At 34.9% G+C, this 21,925-nt stretch overlaps 1 protein-coding gene across 9 annotated transcripts; it reads right to left on the bottom strand.

Moving 5' to 3' along the window:
* Window positions 1–10,782: 10,782 nt before the first annotated feature.
* On the bottom strand, window positions 10,783–17,032 carry LOC131041194 (transcription factor TGA2.2). Of its 9 annotated transcripts, none has more exons than XM_057974202.2 (12): window positions 15,823–17,028; window positions 15,169–15,287; window positions 14,134–14,207; window positions 13,857–14,036; window positions 13,636–13,704; window positions 13,438–13,497; window positions 13,211–13,288; window positions 12,994–13,078; window positions 12,393–12,664; window positions 11,987–12,190; window positions 11,554–11,696; window positions 10,783–11,418 (listed from the first exon to the last, which is right to left on the bottom strand). In XM_057974202.2, exons 1-12 carry the CDS (start codon window positions 15,933–15,935, stop codon window positions 11,343–11,345), a joined length of 1,473 nt encoding a protein of 490 aa, XP_057830185.2. In that variant the 5' UTR covers window positions 15,936–17,028; the 3' UTR covers window positions 10,783–11,342. The 9 variants fall into 9 exon arrangements, 8 of the variants coding, with proteins under 8 accessions (XP_057830185.2, XP_057830182.2, XP_057830183.2 ...); XM_057974199.2 differs by having other exon boundaries at window positions 11,987–12,226; window positions 15,823–17,025; XM_057974200.2 differs by having other exon boundaries at window positions 11,987–12,226; window positions 12,994–13,075; window positions 15,823–17,025.
* Window positions 17,033–21,925: the final 4,893 nt, after the last annotated feature.

Genomic DNA, 21,925 nt, shown 5'->3' with positions numbered 1-21,925 from the left:
AGCACAAAGATCAAATAGCTTCTACAACAACAATCTTGAACTCATTTGCTATATCTCCATCCTAGGAGCTTATGCCATTTTGAGATAGGAGGAAGTCAGATCAAGACACTAAATCTGCTATAAAAAGCACTAGTTGAAGGAACAACTAGTGAGTAGGTATACCTGCCTAGGTCCTGCAGAGCCTAAAGTGAGAGAGTTAGTAACCAAATAGGTTCACTCTATAAGTTGGCCAAGTCAATTGGAAGGTTTGAGCATAGGAGTTGGCATTTCCTTAGAACCTATCCAATCTGTTGATTTGAGACCCAACAAGTCTTACTCTATTTTTATCTTGTTGGCAACATTTTGCTATAAAGGGTTTCAAGGTCCCTTTAGAATCTATTTTACCTAATCAAAAACAAAAATGGGTCATCAATTTATTGGGCTATTATTATGAAATTGTTTACCAAAAAGGGAAGAAGAATGTGGCAGTCAATGTCTTATCCCAATAATTTGAAGATCAAGGGACCTTGTGTTTTATATCCCTTCTAACTCCAAATTAGTTTTAGTCTATCCAACAAGAATGGTAATAAGATGTGGTAATTCAATTAATTAGATAAAAGGTGGTTAATTCCCTATATCAACAATTCAATAACCAAAGAACCTTATATGTGCTCTATCTCTTCTACCTCCAAATCAGTTTCAATAAATCCAACAAGATTTGATAATTAAACAACTTCATTAGATATAAAAGTTTCACAGCTATTCTTGGATTCCCTTGGGATAGTAGTTACTGGCATCACAAAGGAAAAATTGCTCTTTCTACAAATTTTACTATTTCGGCCTCACTATTAACTTAGAACTACATGTATTCCCTTTGATAGAGAACTCTAAGTCCTTAAAGACATGGAAGGATAAAATGCATTCTTTGGTTGGTATGAAAAAACACATCAAAAAAATTTATTTCCAAATGTAATACATACCAACTCGACAAAAAGGAGAAATTATTTGGACTTTGAGTACCCTACAACAATTGTCCATCCTAACAACCATATGGACTCACATTTCCATGGATGTTATTAAGGTACTATCAAAGTTAGGTAGCAAGTCAATCATTTTGAAAATGGTGAATCATCTCTCCAAATATGTTGACTTATATTCCTTTGTCCACCTATTAATACATCTAGTATTGCTCAAGTATTTCATTAAAAAATCTTTTACCTCCATGGTATGCCCACTTCCCTTACCTATGACTATGACCCCACATACGCTAGTAACTTTTAATAGGAACTATTCAAGCTACAAGGAACACAATTAAAGATGAACTTGGTATATCACTCCCAAACAAATTATCAAACAAAAAATCATCAAGTAAATGTTTGGATACTTATATTATTATGCTTCAAATAATCAAATCCATTGGGCTTAATTGCTATTTTGTATTTGTTATTGAATAATTCCACAAAGATGACACCCTATGAAGTTTGATGTGGTTGACTCTATCGTCCCTTGCTTCCTACTTGCCTGTCAATTCCAAGTTGCGAGTTGTTTGCTCCATTGTTAGCAATTGAGTCTCTCACTGGCACAAAATTTTTATGACACAACAGGCCAATCAACATTGTTCTACGTGTGTATTTTCCTTTGCCTCTAATCCTATAAGCAATTAGTACTCAAATCATATGGACCCTTCCAAATACAATAGGGGTTCACCAAAATGGCCTATAGCTTGGATCTTTCTTCATCCTTTAAGATTCACCTTATTTTCCATGGGTCAATGTCTAAAGATCCTTGGCCTACATGTCCATATTCTATTTTTACCTCTTGAATTAGGTGATGAAGGGTTTATCATACATGAGTTGAACACAAAGCTATTGTGGACCAAATTGCTCACTTTGTCTCACCAAATTTTGGTTCATAGTAGAGAATTACAATCGAAAGACACCACTTAGAATCTCTCCATTAACCTCAATAATAATTTTCTTAAATGTTGGCATTACAATAGAAAGGAGATTGTTGGCATTTCAAAAAGGATATTGAGAAGGTTGTTGGAGATTATTGATATAACTGAAGAAGGATGATTACTGTCTTAATAATATTATTTTGTCATTGATGTCAAGAAATTGATTTTTTGATTCAGTATGATGTTGCCATATCTTGAGAAGTATGTTTTGATGAGTATTAAGAGGTCGGTATGTGACACAGAAAGAATGTGATAATGAAGGGGAGAATTTAAGTTATTCAATGGGCAACTATTACCGAGTTAGACAATGATGAGATCATGTTGTTTTGATTGTTTTGATATCCTACATATGCTGTTGATTATAAGTTTAATACTGTACTATGTCACCGAGCAAAGAACCTAGTTGGTAAACCCTAAGGTACCTAGTCAGTAAACCCTAAGGTTATCGATATCGGTTAAAGAAGGCAGAATGTCTACCGAGTGAAGTTCAGTATTAACTGAGTAACAACCGAGTAATAACAGAATGCATTGGATGAATAAAAGCATTATTTAATGAAGGATGCTAATGAGCTGGAGTTGATCAGATGATTGGTATGTCGTGCAAGAAGTTTGTTGAGGATCGACGACATCGAAAATACAAGAGAAAAGATCTACAACACAGATTGAACTGCAATAACCTAGCACAAGTTCCAAGGAAGGAATGCAAGTTCCAAGATGAGGTAAAACATTTTTCAAATCGAAGGATACATTGAACCTAGTCAAGTTTGATGATCTGATGGCTAAGATTGATCATGGGAAATGTGATCAAGGAGATTAAGCGGTTAGAAATTGTTTATAAATAAAGAATTGTTGATGAACAATGTATGCGGGAAAATGTATGCACAATGATGCAATAGTAATGTTTACCAAGCACAGAAGCTTGAAGATCTTATTGAAGAACAGATTGAGAAGCCCAACAAGAGACAAGATAAGTCTTATGACAAGATTGCTTTGAGCACATAGAATTTTCTTTAGCATTTCAGATGTGAAGTTGCAGATATATTTTATTACTGTTATTTATTTTGTAAGTGACGGGAAATCTCTTAACTGAATGGACCTAACAGTCTTATTTGTAAATCCTATAGCAAGGTAACATTCTAAATGAGTGTTTGAAATCCTTTGACAAGGTCACTTCTAACAAAGTGCAAGACTCTAACAAGTCTGAGGGAAATCCCTTAACCAGGTCACATCTAGCAATGTGTTTGTAACCTTTAACAGGATTAGCTTTTAACCGAGCATACTCTAGAAGGGTATATTTCTTAGTGGGTCTGAAATCCCACAGTGGTTTTTCCCTATTTGGGTTTCAACATTAACTCTGGTGTTAAATGTGTTATGATGTTTTAAGTGTATCTGTTTATGAGTATTTAATGATTTACATTCATAGTTGCATATCAGTAAAGGCTACCGAGGTTGAATCTAGTGAATATATTGTATATTGAAGTTCTTATGATTCACCCCCCCCCTCTCATCTTAACTAACAATTGGTATCAGAGCCTTGGACTCTGGAAGAAAAGTTTTAAGGTACTTGAGGTAAAATTCGAAGATGTATAAAAGGGATGCACCAAAGCTGAACAAGTCAAGTTTCTCCACATAGCAGAAAAGGATGAAGCTGCATTTATCAGGAATTGGAGAATATGCAACATATTATCTGGAGAATGATTACATAGCACCTAGCACCAACCCGAGGACAATGGAAGAGATAAAGGCAAAGCAAGAACATATTCAAGCTATGATTGAAATAACATATGCATTAACCGACTTAGAGTTTAATGACCTAGAAGGCTGCAATGATGCCAAAGCAATGTGGACCAAGCTTATATCTGTGTATGGTGGTGATGAACATGTTCAAAGAGCAAAAGTAGATAGTCTAATAGGTCAACTTGAATCCATGAGAATGAATGAAGGTGAGAACATAACCCAATACCGTACAAGGTTAAAGGAAATTGTCAATCAAATCAAAGGAGCAGGAGGAACTATTGAAGAAAAGGATGTAACAAGTAATTTGCTTAGAACACTTCTACCTGCTTATGCCATTCGAGTCTCTACAATCAATGAATTAAGGTTTGTGCCAAACATGTCAGTCTCTTTGGATGCTACTATCGGTAAGCTACATGCATTTGAGTTAAGTAATTTTAATAACAGTGGGTCCTCGGTAAATAAAGTTGAATCTACATTCAGTTCTTTTCATATTGGTGAATCTGATGATTGCAATGATAGAATGTATAAGTATATTGAAGGAAATCACAATGGAGCAAGTGAAAGATTTCACAAAAACATGGAAGAGGTACACAAACTGTATGAGGAAATCAAAAAGCAAGAAGAGTTTGAAGCATTATTAGCCAAAAGGTTACCGAGAGGCAAAGGTAAGTATAAAGGAAAGTTACCTTTAAAATGTTTTAACAGTGATAGAATAGGACATATGGCTTCTAACTGTCCTGACAAAGAATCTAGTGAAAAGAGAGAATACCGAGATGACTAACAGAAAGACAACCAATACAGAGGACACCGAGTCTTCAGAAGGAAAGATAGAAAGACATGCCTAGTAGCTGATGAAGAATCCAACGATGATAAATCTGATGGGACTGATACAGAGGAAGTTGTTTATGTGGCTATCAAAGATGGATCAGATGAAGAAAGGTATGAAGAAAAAGCCCTAATATCTCACATAAATAAAAATGATTCTTGGATCATAGATAGTGGATGCTCACATCACATGACAGGTGATAAACACAAGTTTGTTAAATTAGAAGACTATGATGGAGGATATGTAAGATTTGGTAATGATGCACCATGTTCAGTGAAAGGTAAAGGATCTATAACACTTATTGACAATGCTAAATGTGATAATGTATACTGGGTTGAAGGTTTGCAATACAATTTGTTGAGTGTAGCACAGTTAAACAATACAGGATACCGAATAGAATTTCAGAAGGGAATTGTCAAAGTTCATGACAAGCATGGAAAGTTGGCTGCTACCGGGACACAACCAAAAGGTAATACATTTCATCTTGACTCAACTCGGAACAAATGTCTATATGCAAAAATAGAAGATACCTGGTTATGGCATAAAAGGTTTTGTCATGTAAATTTTGATAATCTGATCAAAATAAGTAAGAAGCACCAAGTAAGAGGTCTACCGAGCTTGGAAAAACTTGAGAATGCTATGTGTCGAGGATGCCAGATGGGTAAGATGACAAGATCAAGCTTTACAAGTAAGTCCTACACTTCTAAAGGAATTTTAGATCTAGTGCACACTAATCTTTGTGGTCCCATGAAAGTTCAAAGTTATTATGGTGATAAATATTTCATATTATTTGTGGATGATTACTCAAGGATGGTGTCAGTTGTGTTTTTAAAAGAAAAATCAGAAGCTTTTCAAATGTTTAAATGGTACAAGGCAAGAGTTGAAAATGAAATAGGAAGACAGCTGAAATGTCTTAGATCTGATAGAGGAGGAGAGTTCACTTCTGATGAATTTAACTTATTCTGCAATGATCATGGTATAAAAAGGCAACTATCTGCACTGAGAACTCCATAGCAAAATGGGATAGCTGAGAGAAGAAATAGATCTATTGTAGATTGTGCTAGAACCCTGATGATTGAAAAGAGGGTACCTCAAACATTTTGGAGAGAAGCAATAAGCACTGTAGTTTACACCCTGAATCGAGTACAACTAAAGAAAGGAACTTTGAAGACACCATATGAAATCTAGTATGATAAGAAACCTAATGTAAGCTATTTTAAAATATTTGGAAGTAGATGTTATGTTCACAAAAATGACAGAAATGGAAAGTTTGATCAGAAAAGCGAGGAAGGAACATTTCTTGGTTATTCTTCTAGAAGTAAAGCATTTAAATGTCTGATCAAATCATCTAACAAAATAGTAGAAAGTGCAAATGTAAAAATTGATGAATTTGCAGAAAGAAATGATGAAGGAAATTCCAAAGAACCAGAAAATTATGAAGAATTTGTTTATGTTCAACCGAGAAATCCTATCGAGAAAGTTGTTGAAGAAAATGAAGATAATATCCAGTTACCAAGTGATGAAGAAGATCATACAGAGCCTAACGAGCCTATATTAGCCAAACATGTCAGAAGAAATCATGCATCAAGTCAGATTATAGGAGATAAGGATGATCCAGTGATGACAAGGAACAAACTGAGACAAAACACATGTCTGGTATCTGAATTTGAACCGAGGATAGTAAAAGAGGCATTTAGTAATGAAGATTGGATAAATGTTATGACAGAAGAAATTGAACAAATCAAGAAGAATGAAACATGGACATTGGTCCCAAGACCGAAGGACAAAAATGTAATCGGTACAAAGTGGATTTTCATAAACAAGCTAAATGAAAAAGGAGAGGTCATTTGGAATAAAGCAAGACTAGTTTGCAAAAGATATGCTCAAGAAGAAGGAATTGATTATGGTGAGACTTTTGCACCTGTGGCAAGACTTGAAGGAGTGAAAACATTGTTGGCATATGCAGCTTTAAAAAATTTCAAGGTATATCAAATGGATGTTAAATCTGCATTTTTGAATGGTATACTAGAAGAAGAAGTTTACATTAAACAACCTAAAGGATTTGTTGAAGACAAAAATAAAGATCAGGTATGTAAATTGAACAAAGCTTTATATGGTCTGAAACAAACACCTAGAGCACGGTATGAAAGACTGCACTCTTATTTGATCAAGATTGGATTTATAAGGACAAGCGAAAACAACAACATGTATATAAAAAATGATGAAAACAATGGTATACTACATTTAGCCATATTTGTTGATGATATTATTTTTTGTGGAAATCATTCTCTATGCAAGAACTTTGGAAATGAAATGTGCAAAAAATTTGAGATGTCATTAATCGGTGAGATAAAGTATTTTATAGGTTTTCAGATACTACAAATGAAAGATGAGATTTTCATTACTCAATCTAAGTATATAAAGGAAATCTTGAAGAAATTTGGAATGGAGGATTCTAAACCTGTAAGCACTCCTATGATTATCAATTGTAAACTATCAAAGAGTGATGAATCTGCATCTATTGATGAGACACTTTACCGATCCATGATTGGAAAGTTGCAATATGTGGTTCACAACAGGCCAGATATAGCACATGCAGTAGGAATAGTTGCAAGATTTTCTGTAGATCCCAAAGAAACCCATATGACAGCAATCAAGAGAATTTTCAGATACTTGAGAGGCACTGAATATTATGACTTAGTATATGAAAAAAGGAATGATTTTGATTTAAAAGTTTATACTGATGTTGATTGGGCAGGAAACATTGATGACAGGAAAAGCACAAGCAGTGGAGCTTTCTTTTTGGGAGATAGACTAGTAAATTGGCTTAGCAAGAAATAAGGATGCATTTAACAGTCAACAGCTAAAGCTGAATATGTCGCTGCAGCATTGAACTGTACCAATATAGCATGGATCAAACAACTGTTGGAAGGTAGGAATGAGAAAGTTACCGAGCCAGTAACTATATTCTGTGATAATACTAGTGCCATTAACATTTCAAAGAATCTGGTAATGCATTCTAAGACAAAGCATATCTCTATAAAGTATCATTATCTCAGAGAAGAAGTTCAAGAGAAGAAAGTTGTGTTGGAATATATCAGTTCAAAGGAACAAATAGCAGATATTTTCACAAAGCCATTGCCAAGGGACACTTTTGAGTATCTCAGAAGTCAGTTAGGGGTCCTACCCCTATCTAGTACTCACTGACAGAGTTCGATGAAAGCATCAATTCTATGAATCTAAAGGATAACTGTTTATGAGTTGATACTGTTTTACACACTTTAGGAGGTTGCCTAAAGTTGTACAAGGAAAAAGTGATTGAAGACAAAGATGCTCTGACCGTGAATGAGACTAAAAGGAAATTACTTCACAAAGGAAGAAATCATGAATTAGTTTTTCTTTTTGGCATTGTTGTCAAAGGGGGAGAAGACTAATTTGTAAGGAACTAACAGAAGAAGCTGGGAGAAGACTAATGACAGGGGGAGAAGACTTCAGGAGAAGGTTTAAACAGCTCAAGGATAACAGGAGAAGTCTAAACAACAATCTAAATCCGAATCAGTTGGAATAAATCAAGTTGGTATTGCTATTTAAAGTTGGTATTGCCATCAATGCCAAAGGGGGAGATTGTTGGCATTACAATAGAAAGGAGATTGTTGGCATTTCAATAAGGATATTGAGAAGGTTGTTGGAGATTATTGATATAACTAAAGAAGGATGATTACTATCTTAATAACATTATTTTGTCATTGATGTCAAGAAATTGATTTTCTGATTCAGTATCATGTTGCCATATCTTGAGAAGTATGTTTTGATGAGTATTAAGAGGTCGGTATGTGATACAGAAAGAATGTGATAATGAAGGGGAGAAATAAGTTATTCAATGGGCAACTATTACTGAGTTAGACAATGATGAGATCATGTTGTTTTGATTGTTTTGATATCCTACATATGTTGTTGATTATAAGTTTAATACTATACTATGTCACCGAGCAAAGAACCTAGTCAGTAAACCCTAAGGTTATCGATATCGGCTAAAATGGGCAGAATGTCTACCGAGTGAAGTTCAGTATTAACCGAGTAACAACCGAGTAATAACAGAATGCATTGGATGAATAAAAGCATTATGTAATGAAGGATGTTGATGAGCTGGAGTTGATCAGATGATTGGTATGTCGTGCAAGAAGTTTGTTGAGGATCAACAACATCGAAAATACAAGAGAAAAGATCTACAACACAAATTGAACCACAATAACCTAGCACAAGTTCCAAGGAAGGAATGCAAGTTCCAAGGCGAGGTAAAACGTTTTTCAAATCGAACGATACATTGAACCTAGTCAAGTTTGATGATCTGATGGCTAAGATTGACCATGGGAAATGTGATCAAGGAGATTAAGCAGTTAGAAATTGTTTATAAATAAGGAATTGTTGATGAACAATGTATGCAAGCAAATGTATGCACAATGATGCTACAGTAATGTTTACCGAGCACAAAAGCTTGAAGATCTGATTGAAGAACAGATTGAGAAGCTCCGCAAGCCCAACAAGGGACAAGATAAGTCTTATGACAAGATTGTTTTGAGCACATAGATTCTGCTTTAGCATTTCAGATGTGAAGTTGCAGATATATTTTATTACTGTTATTTATTTTGTAAGTGACATGAAATCTCTTAACCAAGTGGACCTAATAGTCTTATTTGTAAATCCTCTAGCAAGGTAACATTCTTAATGAGTGTTTGAAATCCTTTGACAAGGTCACTTCTAACAAAGTGCAAGACTCTAACAAGTCTGAGGGAAATCCCTTAACCGGGTCACATCTAGCAATGTGTTTGTAATCTTTAACAGGATTAGCTTTTAACCGAGCATACCCTAGAAGGGTATATTTCTTAGTGGGTATGAAATCCCACAATGGTTTTTCCCTATGTGGGTTTCCACGTTAAATCTGGTGTTAAATGTTTTAAGTGTATCTGTTTATGAGTATTTAATGATTTACATTCATAGCTGCATATCAGTAAAGGCTACCGAGGTTGAATCTAGTGAATATATTGTATATTGAAGTTTTTATGATTCACCCCCCTCCCCCCCTCTCATCTCAACTAACATTAAATTCAAGCCTTGAGCACAAGGTTTTGGAAGGGGAAGAGCATATTAGAGCCCTTTAAAGCATTGTAATAGTCATAGCATAGTTATTTATTTACTATTACATGTGTGGATTTATACAACATTGGTTGTGTATCATAATAAAATCTTTGTAAGTTTTTTAATTGACATTGTAATGAAGAAAATATCATCTTATAAACATTTTGTAATAAATCTCTACTTCCAAAGAGCCTCGAGGAGCACACACCAAACAGACTACGCCTATCCTATTTAACCCAAGAATCTTCAACGATGCAAAATGTAAAGAAAATAAGCAAGCAATGAAAAAACTATAACAATGCTAAGAGATGCTCAATTTTGTGGCCAATATTCGTTTATGATTTGTGGTATCATTTGAAGTATATTTGCAACTATTTCATACACATTGTGCTCTTTTCACATGTTATATTTATATTTATATTTATATTTAATGACATTTTGTAGGTGAAGATCCTAACACTAACAAATTAGTCAATTAAATTTATCTTAATCTAATTAGCATCAAATCTAGAGTTTAGTATTAATATTTTATATTATTTAACTTTTGAGCATCTATTTCAATACATTTATCATACCCAACTTTTTATCCTAAATTGAATTGTTAAACATTGTGGCTAAATTTATTTATTTGAGGATATTTGTGAGAGTTCATGTTATTCCCTTACAATTATAAAAGATTTTAAAGGAAAAATTCAAACATCCTGCAATTGCATTACATGCACCATTTACCAATTACCAATTCCTTTAACCAAGAACCAAAATCTTAGATATATCATTTATGTCAAATTCATTTAAGACGTGACTCTACGCTTTTCATTCAACAAACCATCCTATAATGTCATTTTTACAACAATGACATTGCATGCATCGTTTATCAATTACTGGTTCCTTCAATTAGAAACCAAAATTTTAGAAATATCCTTCATGTCAAATTCATTTGAGACACGATCCTAAGCTCGTTGATCAACAAACCATCCTACAATGTCATTTTTACAACGACATTACACACCATCTACCAACTACCAGTTTCTTCAACTAAGAACCAAAATCTTAAAGATATTCATGTCAAATTCATTTGGAAAACAACCCTAACCTCATTGATCCAAAAACCATAAAAAAAAAATCAATCTAAATTACAAAAACAAAATAAGTAAAAAACGGATCAAATTATTGAATTAATAACAAACGGATTTCTACAATGAATTGGTCAGGCCACCGACTTTTTCTCTATTTTAATACTAATGCTTGTCCAGAACAATAATATAATGAGCTTAAAAATACTTAATCTTGTCCAGTATATGGCGTCACTGCTTTCGTCTGATCTACTTATCTAATAACAACTAGTATATGGTGAGCAATAATAAAAGAACTGCCCATTAAACCAGTCGACCATTTAAGATATGCATATATTCCCCATCAGCGGATCGCACGCTATCACTGGGGCTGCGAGCTGTCTCAACCCCATCTCAAATTGTTTTACTGTAATATCTCTTTTTTTAACAGAACTTTTCCCGGCTCTACTTAATACATCGTATGGGGAATGCTATACAAGTACATAATAGAAATATGTACGTGAATTTCTGAGCTGCTGATGAAGAATAAGATACAGGACTTAAAGTTTTTACTATAGTAATCAATTAACAAATAAATGGAGATCTGGTTGGGACGAGTCAAAATCCCAATAACAACTAAGCGTGTGAATTTTTTTCATGAAGTGGAGAAATAATTGTCATGCGATGGAGTAGTTGTTGCAGGCGAACAGCTTCCATCAACCAATAAACGCCTGTGCATAGATTTTCATCGGTATTTGTTTAAGCATTAATATAATGTTTTATTCTCATGAATTAGACTGGAAGAGAATATGTTTAGTTTAATGAAAAACTTCTCTCTGCTGAAAAATTAGATTAGTTTAACTTACTCTCTTGGACGAGCAGACCAGAGAGAGCTGAGGGCCCGTAGTCTGGTGAAATATTCTCCAATGGCAAGAAGGCATCTGGCAGCTTGACGTGTTGTGAGAAGTCGGTGCAATTGATGCAGTGTCTGCTGTCTCAGATTGTCTGCCTGTAAAATACAGTATAAAAAAAAAACATTTTTTGAGTTCAATCTAGAATAGGAATGGAATCAATGTAAGGTGGTGAAAATGGGAAACAGCTATTCAGTCTTTAGAATGTACAAATGTAGAAATTATGGTGCTCAGTTTCTAGAATGTACTATTCAGTCTTTAGAATGTACAAATGTAGAAATTATGGTGCTCAGTTTCTAGAATGTATAAATGTAGAGATTATGGTGTATGAGAGTAACTTATGTATTGGTATATTTTAAAAACGACAATTTCTATAAAATAAAGTTACCTGTCGCACAAAACCTTCCAAATTGGCAAGCTGACCCATGGCGATTGCCATCTGTCCCATGTAATTTGCCACATTGGAAGGCGAGCTCAGAGAACCTGCTGCAATGGTTTCTGAGAGAGACTGTTGGAGAGCTTCCATGCCTTGTGAAAGAGCGTCCTCTGCTTGCTGTGAGGACTGTTGTAGATTACAGATGCCCAAAAATTGCTGCTCTGTCAAGGGCTCCAGTTGAGGGATCAGGATCTAAAGAAACAAACATCATTTATATTTAAATAAATGTCTCCTTATCATGGAACAAATGTGTTTCTTTTCTTTTATAATGGACAACAACTAAAAGATGGACAGGTTGATTTGTTTGCTACATTTTTTCAATGGCGAATTGATTTTTGACTAGGAAAGATGCATGCACCTTGAGAAGCTCAGAGGGGCGGAATCCACCCATCCACATGAAACATCTTTCTGCAGGCGTTTTCCACATGCCTGAAACCAAGTGGAATACATCTGTTTTGGCAACAATGCTCTTCAAACGGTAAACGTCATCATAGTGAGAAAGACAATTGTCCAGAACTAAGCGCAGGTCATTGTCTGGAAGATGTGCTTGCAATGCTGCCCTTAGATCGCTCATATGACGGTGTTGTTCCTCTACCCACCTTGAGTACTCCATGTCAAACATTGCGGCACCTGCCCCATTCCATTTTTGTCCACGTTAAGTCAGTTTTGACAAGGGTTCACAAAATGGCCATTTTCTTATTCAGATTCATAACAAAAGAACAGGAAAAAATTTGAAACGTATTGATTCTATGTATCTTAATCGTTTAGACCGCTAAGTCTCCTAGACGTTATTGGAATTCCTCCATTCAATCCATCATTTTGGTTTTGTAGTGAATCATATGATTGATTGTACGTAATGCATACGTTAGATTTGTTTCGACTCTTTAATCTTAAGGTTTGAATGCCTGTCTCCTTTCAATGATGCGTAGTCTTTAAGGTTTTTATGAAATAGAACAAACCTGAGCTTAAAGGAACATTGACAAGGCCACCTGCACCTGAATACCCTTGGTCGTTGAGAAGTGAACCTCCTATGAATAGACCCTGCTGTAATATATGACAATCAGAAGAATTGACATCAAGATTATAGAGGCCTGCACTAATGGTGAATTGGGTATAGAGCATTTGTTGATTTTGTCAAAAGAAAAATGATTTTTATAAGGGATATGTCCTTTTAACCTGTGCCCTAGCTCGCTGAAGATCTTGCTCAATCTGACTGAGCTTCATTCGACTTGATTCTAGCTGCTGAACATAGGCCTGCAGCATGTGCCCTTAATTTTCTTAGTTTCAATATATATGATCGGTTAATGATAATAGATTTTCACAATTGCAAATTTTTTTATCAATATTTTGAATCACATTCTATGATCAATCAAAATAATATTGATATATAAAATTCCAATTACCTTCTTTCTCAGTCTACTTTTCCGTGCTGCCTCTCTATTCTGAGCAAGCCGCCTCAAAGTCTGACATGAAATTGAATCGTTTTTGTCAAATCGAGAACTGAAACTAAGAACTGCATTTTAATCCAAAACTGAGATTTTTATAATGAATATAATTACAATTGTTTTCTGCAGAATTGAAGTAGGTGATAAAGGCCATACCTTGGCATCGAGTGTCTTTGAGGCCTCGTGTTCAGAGCTGGAAGTTGGACCTCTACGATTTTTCTCAGGCTTCACCATGCCAAACAAACCAAGCAATGAATACATTACTAAATTCGAGACGTCATCATTATGCGTATCCATTAATAACTGAACAGTGAACAGACCAAAGCGTAATGATGATTGATGCATTCGAATTTCACAAGGGATGTGTGAATTTGTACCTTTGAATCCCTGTCCATCTCATTGGACGTTTCTGTGCGGGTACTGTTTCCCGCCATGTCAGAGAACAGTTGAGGTTCCTGCACTTGCACAGTATTTGCCGACTCTAACTCAACTTGAGGATCTCCTTTATACTGCGCAGATCCCGTATCTGTACTCTCTAAAGATTGAGTTGTAGTGGCCTGCAAGTATACACAGGAAATGAATATGCATTGTGCAAACCAAAAACTACACAGCAAAAATAAAGAAGTTGTAAACTAGGTATGTCTTATGTATTACCTTTGGAGATGCCTCAAATTGCATTGGCCATGAAGGAAATATGGTGAGCGTAGGTGGGCGAATCCCAAAGCCTTCTGTCAAACAAGCACTGACACAATCAGCTTTAAGCCTGACAAAATATCAATATAAACTTCTGATGTCCAAATAAGGAAGTTGAGGTATTAAGGAATTGAGTTTTTCTCAAGGATACTTGTTAGCAAACCAGCATTCTACATACTTCAGAAATTTGCAGGTGAAATATAGGGAAGACTAGCAAAGGAATTATTTAAAAGCTTCAGAAATTTGCAGGTGAAATATAGGGAAGACTAGCAAAGGAATTATATAAAAGCTTCAGAAATTTGCAGGTGAAGAATAGGAAGGACTGTAGCACAGGAAGGATATAAAAAATGAATTTTTATAGCGAAGAATGAGTGACGATTGAAGCGCATCAGCTGTAAAGTTATATTCTGACAACATAATACTGATGACTTCTGCTGCGAATGTAAATGCAGGCATGGAGTGTGCGGATTGTGACATGAAGTGTTTGTACCGTTACTGTGATTGCGTGTAATGGGATTGCCAAGAAAGGCTGCAACTAATTAGCCAGATCAATCCGAGGAACTGTGAGGGGATATCTTGTTTGTCAGATCGTGCAGGGTACAGCCTAATTTCTGCATTGTAGGCTTTCAATGAGATGAAATTCCTTTGCAAGACAAGCTACCCACAGGAGAGTATAAACAAACAAAAGTACTTTTCTGAGTCCATTCCTTCGCTATGATTCTTTTGCGTTCAGACAATCCTGTCTAATTGATTTCTTCAAGCATTTATTAATCAAAGTGCTGCAAAAAAATCATATCGTTTATCCAGATTCCAAAGAAGATTGAATTTTGAGCCAAATTCCACAAGAAAGATTGGATTTTGAATCAAAATCCAATCTTTACTGTCTAATCTGTATCCAGTGTTCTGAATAAACATTGCCACAAATAAAAAATGAAGACTAAAAAATAGTACTGCTAAAGATGCAGTAGCTTACTGCTAGTAGTGTAAAACACCTACGTCTTTCTGCAAGGCCTGAACGATCTTGTTCTTGGTTCAAGATGAGAGCCCTCTCCAGCTCTGTAAGATCATATGCTTCATGGTGGTCTTTGAAAGCTTCCAATCCAGTGCTTCTTGATCTATTTTCAAAGAAATTTCACTCGGGTCAGCTGGTCTTTAATACTTGTTGAACACCTTTGCTTGTGTATATATTTTCATATACATATATATATATATATGCAAGCATGATACAGGTTTCACTGTAAATCAGATTGCTTAAAGCATTATAAGGGCACGCTTGCACCTCCACTTCAACTAGTGCCCATAACGACAATCTAAAAAAGGAAATGGGTATCGACCAGTAATCAACTTGAACCGACTCGATCAATAAAACAAATAAAAAAACCAAGGGGAGAAAGTTCTAGATACCTAACCTATAAAGCAACAAACATTTTCTAGCCCATCTATTGAATTAAAAAATCATTTCTAGCCCCTATATTAAATTAAGCGAAAAAGGAAGGTTTTACTACAGTAAAAGGTCAATTGGCTAGCTTTCATATTGAGATTTTTCATGCTCCAGACTGGGTTACAGCATCTTTTTTACCTGAAGACATCCAGATCAATCTCAAAACTGCATAATTTTTCAAAGCAAGACAGAGAAGAAAGAATGAATACATGAAGTTCGCGGTAGAACAGGAGGATGGAAACCCTTGAAGCATGCCGTGTGATAACAATACTTGCTGGTTTGAAGAAGTGGGTATTTCTGTAACAGGCCTCCTATCCGCCATTCATCATCCTCTCTAAACTTTTTCGAAACCTCTATATACCAGACTGTAATTATATATCTCTACATATGTATTTAGGACTTAGAAGTAGAACTAGATTACGAATTCTGCATAGCTTCTAGCTGTGTGGACTTATTTCTTCAACGTATCAGATCAAACTATATGACCAATCATCAAAAAGAAGAGAGCATGATATGAAAGCAGAATAATTAGACTATGAGTTACCATATCATAGAGTCTATCTAGTTTTCCTCTGTTACAATAACTAGCAAGCTTCTGTAGGATTGATTTGGTAACAAATTCAACATAGAAAAAGAGAAATCTTTGAAACTCCACCGACAAAAATAACAATCCTCCTGTTGATCTGGGTCTCCTCCAATGCCCTTTCCCATACATCTAATCTGAAGCAAATAATTGTCTCTCTGAATAAGTTGCCCCTTCAATTTCCTGGTGTGCTTCAGCTTGGCATTTCTCTTGCCTGAAATTTGTCTGATGCTATGGAGGGCCCATGCCCCACCTACTTCTGCTTTATACTCTTAACTGCTGCACAAAAAATTTGTCTTGTTTTTATAGAGGGCCCATACCACCACCCACTACTCTTCTCTACTCTTTAACTGCTGCCCAAATTTAATATCAGACAAACCTCTAACTTGCTTCTGCACAAAACCCTCTGAGGGAGCAAAACCCACTGCTACCCATGTTTGGAAAACAGATCCTACTACTCTATCTTGATTACCTAGGATCTAATGATTTCATTTCATGCATACCCATTGCCAAAACAGCATGGATTTGCTTCTTTTCTCCACGAGTCATTTTTCACAATGTCAAATTTCTGGTCATTTTCAGAGACATTATTTTGGATTTGTTGAAACCCTTTTTTTAATCCCTGCCATGGCCGCCCTCCTATATTTTAACCCACAGTCAAGAACAGCGACATTAATGAAATTTTCAAATCTAGCCACTTTGTTTTGTACCGTTGCCTTCCAATTCAAACCAGATTTCTTTATCAATCATATAACATCTAGGCTCCCCTCAATCACATCACTAACCCTGTGCATTGTATTGATTAATTACCAGCATCCCACGGCAGAGTCAAAGTCAAAGAGACAAGCAAAAGCGACGCACATGAATGAACATGTCATGTTGATATAATGTGCACATCCATCCATACATACATACACATATAGATCATTCATGCATGTATAATTCCTTCAATGCAGCTTCCAAACCTTAAAGCGCCACCTAATGCTTTTCAGGTGGGACCAGCATGCATTTTTTATGCCCTGGACGGCCACAACTCCCAAAACCAATTCAGATAAACCAATCCCTTGGGACCCCACCCCTACCTGTTTTTTAAGGAATTTCTCTAAAGCACTCCAATCTCCTCCAATGATTTAACACCATATTTTGTAAAAAGAAATATAAATTTGGGAGTAAATAGAAATGAAATTATTTAGTTTATTTTTTATGTTCGATAGGCAGTCGATAAGTGGAAGATATTTTTCATAGCAAGTCAAATTACGATAAATAGTTGTTAATTGTTTTAATTGAAATTTTTGAATTATAATTCAAAATCATGATTTCTTAATTGCCTTGAAAGCATAAGAATGAAATTTAAGCTGAAACATTCTCAATTTTTGACTAGATTGGATGTAAATTGTAGAATGATCATCTACAAGAAATTTTATCCTTTAAATTATGGGGAAATGATTAAGCAATTTTTGGATTGTTGAACTTTGATCATCATAACCTTTGATGTCTAATACATGTATAACAATTACAATGTTCATAAACTTTGGGGAATTTGTTGAATCACGAGGGCCATGTTCTCCTCTATCAAACCCTTAAATTGATCAACGTTATGACTCTAAGTGAAGATTTGGCAAAAAGCAAGTTTTCGATGAACTTTAGATGATGTGCTCTACTAATTCTATAACCACCAATTTGAGATGATTTTAATGTGGCTTTGTGCATTTCTTTTCTCAAATTTCATGTCCTGAGTTCATGATCTTGTTCCTGCGTTTATTATGTTTTTAAAGGAATAGTGACATGTGTTTCCTATTGGACCATCAAAGTATAATCGACATTATGGAGTGAGTCCTTTTTACAAAAGAAAAGGCACATGGTTGTGTGATGGCATTTGATTAATTGATGTAAATTGATTAATGGCTAGGTGGCCCCTTCTAGTGTTCTTTTGAAGTTTGCAAGTGTTGATTTATTTGGGAGAAAGGCATTGAATGTGTTGGTGTGAACAGGGGTGTTTCTTATTCGTTTTCTCCATTTGTAGTGCGAACAGAGTACATTATCTAACTAGTTCCTAGTTAGGACCCTTTCACACATGTTCACATGTTAAGTTTACTTGATGAGATAGGAACCTTTCTTGAAGTCTCTTGTAGACATGTTATTTTATCCCCTAGTTGTCACACAACATAGGATTAAGGCACTTGTCATCATCCTAGTTAATCTTATCTCTCAACCTTGTTTATATAAATTTGATCTCATATGTACATTTCATTATATAGTGTAGAATTCATATGCAAATCATTAATCATATTAATCTAATATATTTTGCATCCATTATTACAAATTTGTGTTATTTTTTATCTCTCTTGTAGAGGGTTATTTTGGATTTTGTAGATTATCTTGGGAGCTTGAGTCCTTGAGTAACTCTAGCACGGTATCAGAGATTTGAATTGTTAACTCCCTTCTCAGATTTGAGAGTAATTTTGTGCTTGAGCTATATCAAGGTTGTGAATCTAAGTGGATCTTGTTGAATATGCTATACTCTTGCATCATATGATGACCTAGAGAATCAAAAACTTGATAGAAATACCAAATTCAAGGTTTTAGCTTTGTGCTTTTGTATTGTGAGTTTATTTTGGAGTTTTTTGGTGCAAATCTAAGCTCACAATTGAGTTTGGAGTGTCCAAAAAAGTCAATTTCATTTTTTTGTTTTGTACAAATCGGACATGTGTGTTAGGACCCAGAGGCAACTGAGAGGGGGGGGGGGGGTGGATCAATTGTCTATTAATTTCAACCCAAATATAACTTAATCGAACTTGATGCATAATAACAGTAAACCAAACTTAATGTCGGTTGATAGTTTAACAATTAATAACAGTACCGGTTAAGTTTAATGCATGAAACAGAAAGACAAATAACAACCACAACACATAACATAGATATTTGTACGTGGAAACCCTGTAAGGGGAAAAACCACGGTGGGAAACCTTACCCACAATCAGATGATACTACTGCAGATAGTATGTGTGTACAAATGGGGTCTGCACATGCAGAAAGGCCAACTGCCTAGAGCTCACTGCTCAATCACAAAATGGGAGTCACACTGACTACAATTGGATGGTTAAATCCAATGATGATGTACTGCTCAAAATAGCATCTTCATATGTTGGATTCAGTACTGGTTAAGATCTGATTGTCTTCTTCATACCTTCCTTAAATATTCAAATGATGTCTGCACGTATGGATCTGCTTATATTTGCATATACCGAATATCACAACCTTGTAATACCTTATTTCATTCCCTATATTAATCTCACAAATGAGATCTTACATATATACCAAAACCTAAGACCAGATGTGTAGGTCGGCTCACTAAGAATATTACAATTTAATCAATTACAAATGATTCAATATGTGATGCATCATGTCAGCTCAATGCATTTACAATAATAACCAATCAATAAATCATCTCCATAACGTGTCATGCTGATCTGGAATAGATAATGCTTGCCGGTCCATAACCTAGACCAATTTATCAATAACAACAAATATGCAAACTCGTTTAGACCAATAACCAAATTACCAAAACCAAGTGTCCAAACAATGTCTTCAACATAACTAAGTAATCTCCAGATGATAACAGATCATCCTCAGTGCCGGTGAACAATATAACCTGTCGGTGAACCAAATACCGATGACTGTGCATAAGTCACTCAACATGTCGGTGAACATAACCAAAGATCTTCAGTGTTGATAAATGTTCACAAGTGTTGATAAGTGTTGACATCAATGACAAAACCAATGCAACGCATCCATAATACCAACAATGTGAGAGATAGATCTACAAGGGTTTGAAACTTTGAGGTTTGAAGCTCAGATCTAGTGAATAACCTTTTTTAGCACTTTCAACCTAAAATCATGTTATCATTGCATTCAAAAGGCCCAAAAACCGTTATTTTCACATAATATTCGTCTATTTTGCACGAATTCGATTTTTGGCAAAAAAAGTTTACTAGGAGGGTCATAGCCAATTTTTGAGAAAAAAATCATCACTTTTGATCTAGAAGTTGGAATTTTGCAAACAAGATATCATTTTAAAAGTTTGTTTCATGTACTTTTCAATGGTGCAAGTAACATTATTATATCTTTGTGTTGGTGAAATTTATTTATGATTTGAGTTAGATCTTTATTTTTGGCTCTTGAGCTCATAATTTTTTGCCTAGATCTTTGATTTTCACGATTCTTACGATGTTGGAGAGGTATTGAGGAGCCCTATCAAGCCAACCATAAAATTTTTCTAGATTTGGCCCCAATATTTATTTTAGATTTTTCCATATCTACATTCTAGAAGATTACTTGGACATGTTGGATATGTATAGGATCATGAGGGTCCAAACTAGGCCCTTAAGTGGCGATGAAAATTCAAAAAATGGAGTTAGGAAACATGACATGAAAATTTGAATAGGTTATCAACATAATTTCAAAAATATCTAACACTAAAATTTGTAGCAAAATGAATGTAGTTTCTAAGCTACTAGTTGTTTTCTAAAAAAAATTGTTGACCAAAAAAAAAAAAGCCATAGACATTGGTTCGGAAACAATAGAAGGTAATCAAGTAAATTTGGTTCTAAAATAAACAAACTAGGGAAAAGATGAGTTAGGAAGTTACTATCAAAGGGTTGTGACCCTAAAAGAAGATACAAGTAGAAATATGATAGATAGTTGCTAAGAGATTAGAATTAAGAAGGATAAGTTTAAGGCAATAGATAGAAAGATGTACTTGGTCAAGGAGCTATAAGGAAGATACACCACACATTGAGATATTAATATAAAGTGTAACTAGGGAATCAAGTATAAGCATCAAAGCAATAGATTAGCCAACCACAAAGACTAAAATTAAATATAAATAACTCATAATACATTCAATGAAAGCATGAAGACAAGATTCTAAAACTGAAATGCAAACCAAAACATTGGAATCTCCTTCATTGTTCCTACATTGTCCTTCTTTCTCCTTCAAATGGGATGTGTGGATCTCACCTACAAAATGCAAGTGAAAGCAAGTTGATTGCAAGATAAAATTTGCAGCGTAAGGATACTAGAAGCATGGTTAGACAATGACAAAGAAGAAAGCTCAATTTATAGACAAATTGATGAAGACGTAAAATTGGCATGGACAATTCGAAAGAGGCAACTTCATTTGAAATTTGGCATAATTGGGGGGACAAGAGATGACAAATTACTATGCCAAGGAATATAACAAGTTGCTATTCAAAGAATTATGACATATTTCTATGCAAAATCATGACACATTGCACTATGTCAATTAATGACAAATTGAGAGAAATTTAAGCTTCAAAATATGACAAATTGACCTTAAAAAGAGGAGGCTAAAATGGAGGAGAATAGTGGAAAAAAATAATTTGAAAATTAGGTGGCATTAATTAATAAATTTCATTTATTAATTAACTCACAAAAAGGGAACAAATTAGCCAATTAAATAATCAATTTAATTGTGACATAGGATAAATGAATAAACTCATTTAACCTAAGGGGGAAGTGTCAATAGGATTAAATGATTAAATCATAAAAACCCTAGGAGACTTAGAAAATGAATTAGGCCAAGATGCAACTAAATACATGATGATGATTGTGATCAAAAGGATAACTGACAAGGACTTGATAATTGATTGACAAAGACCAATGACAATTTAGTCGGAGATGACAAAAAGAATTGCATTGATCAAAGA

The sequence above is a fragment of the Cryptomeria japonica genome, chromosome 11, assembly GCF_030272615.1.
Source record: "Cryptomeria japonica chromosome 11, Sugi_1.0, whole genome shotgun sequence".
Classification (NCBI taxonomy): Eukaryota; Viridiplantae; Streptophyta; class Pinopsida; order Cupressales; family Cupressaceae; genus Cryptomeria; species Cryptomeria japonica.
The sequence above is the reverse complement of the archived record's forward strand: the minus strand, read 5'-3'. Positions and strand labels throughout refer to the sequence as shown.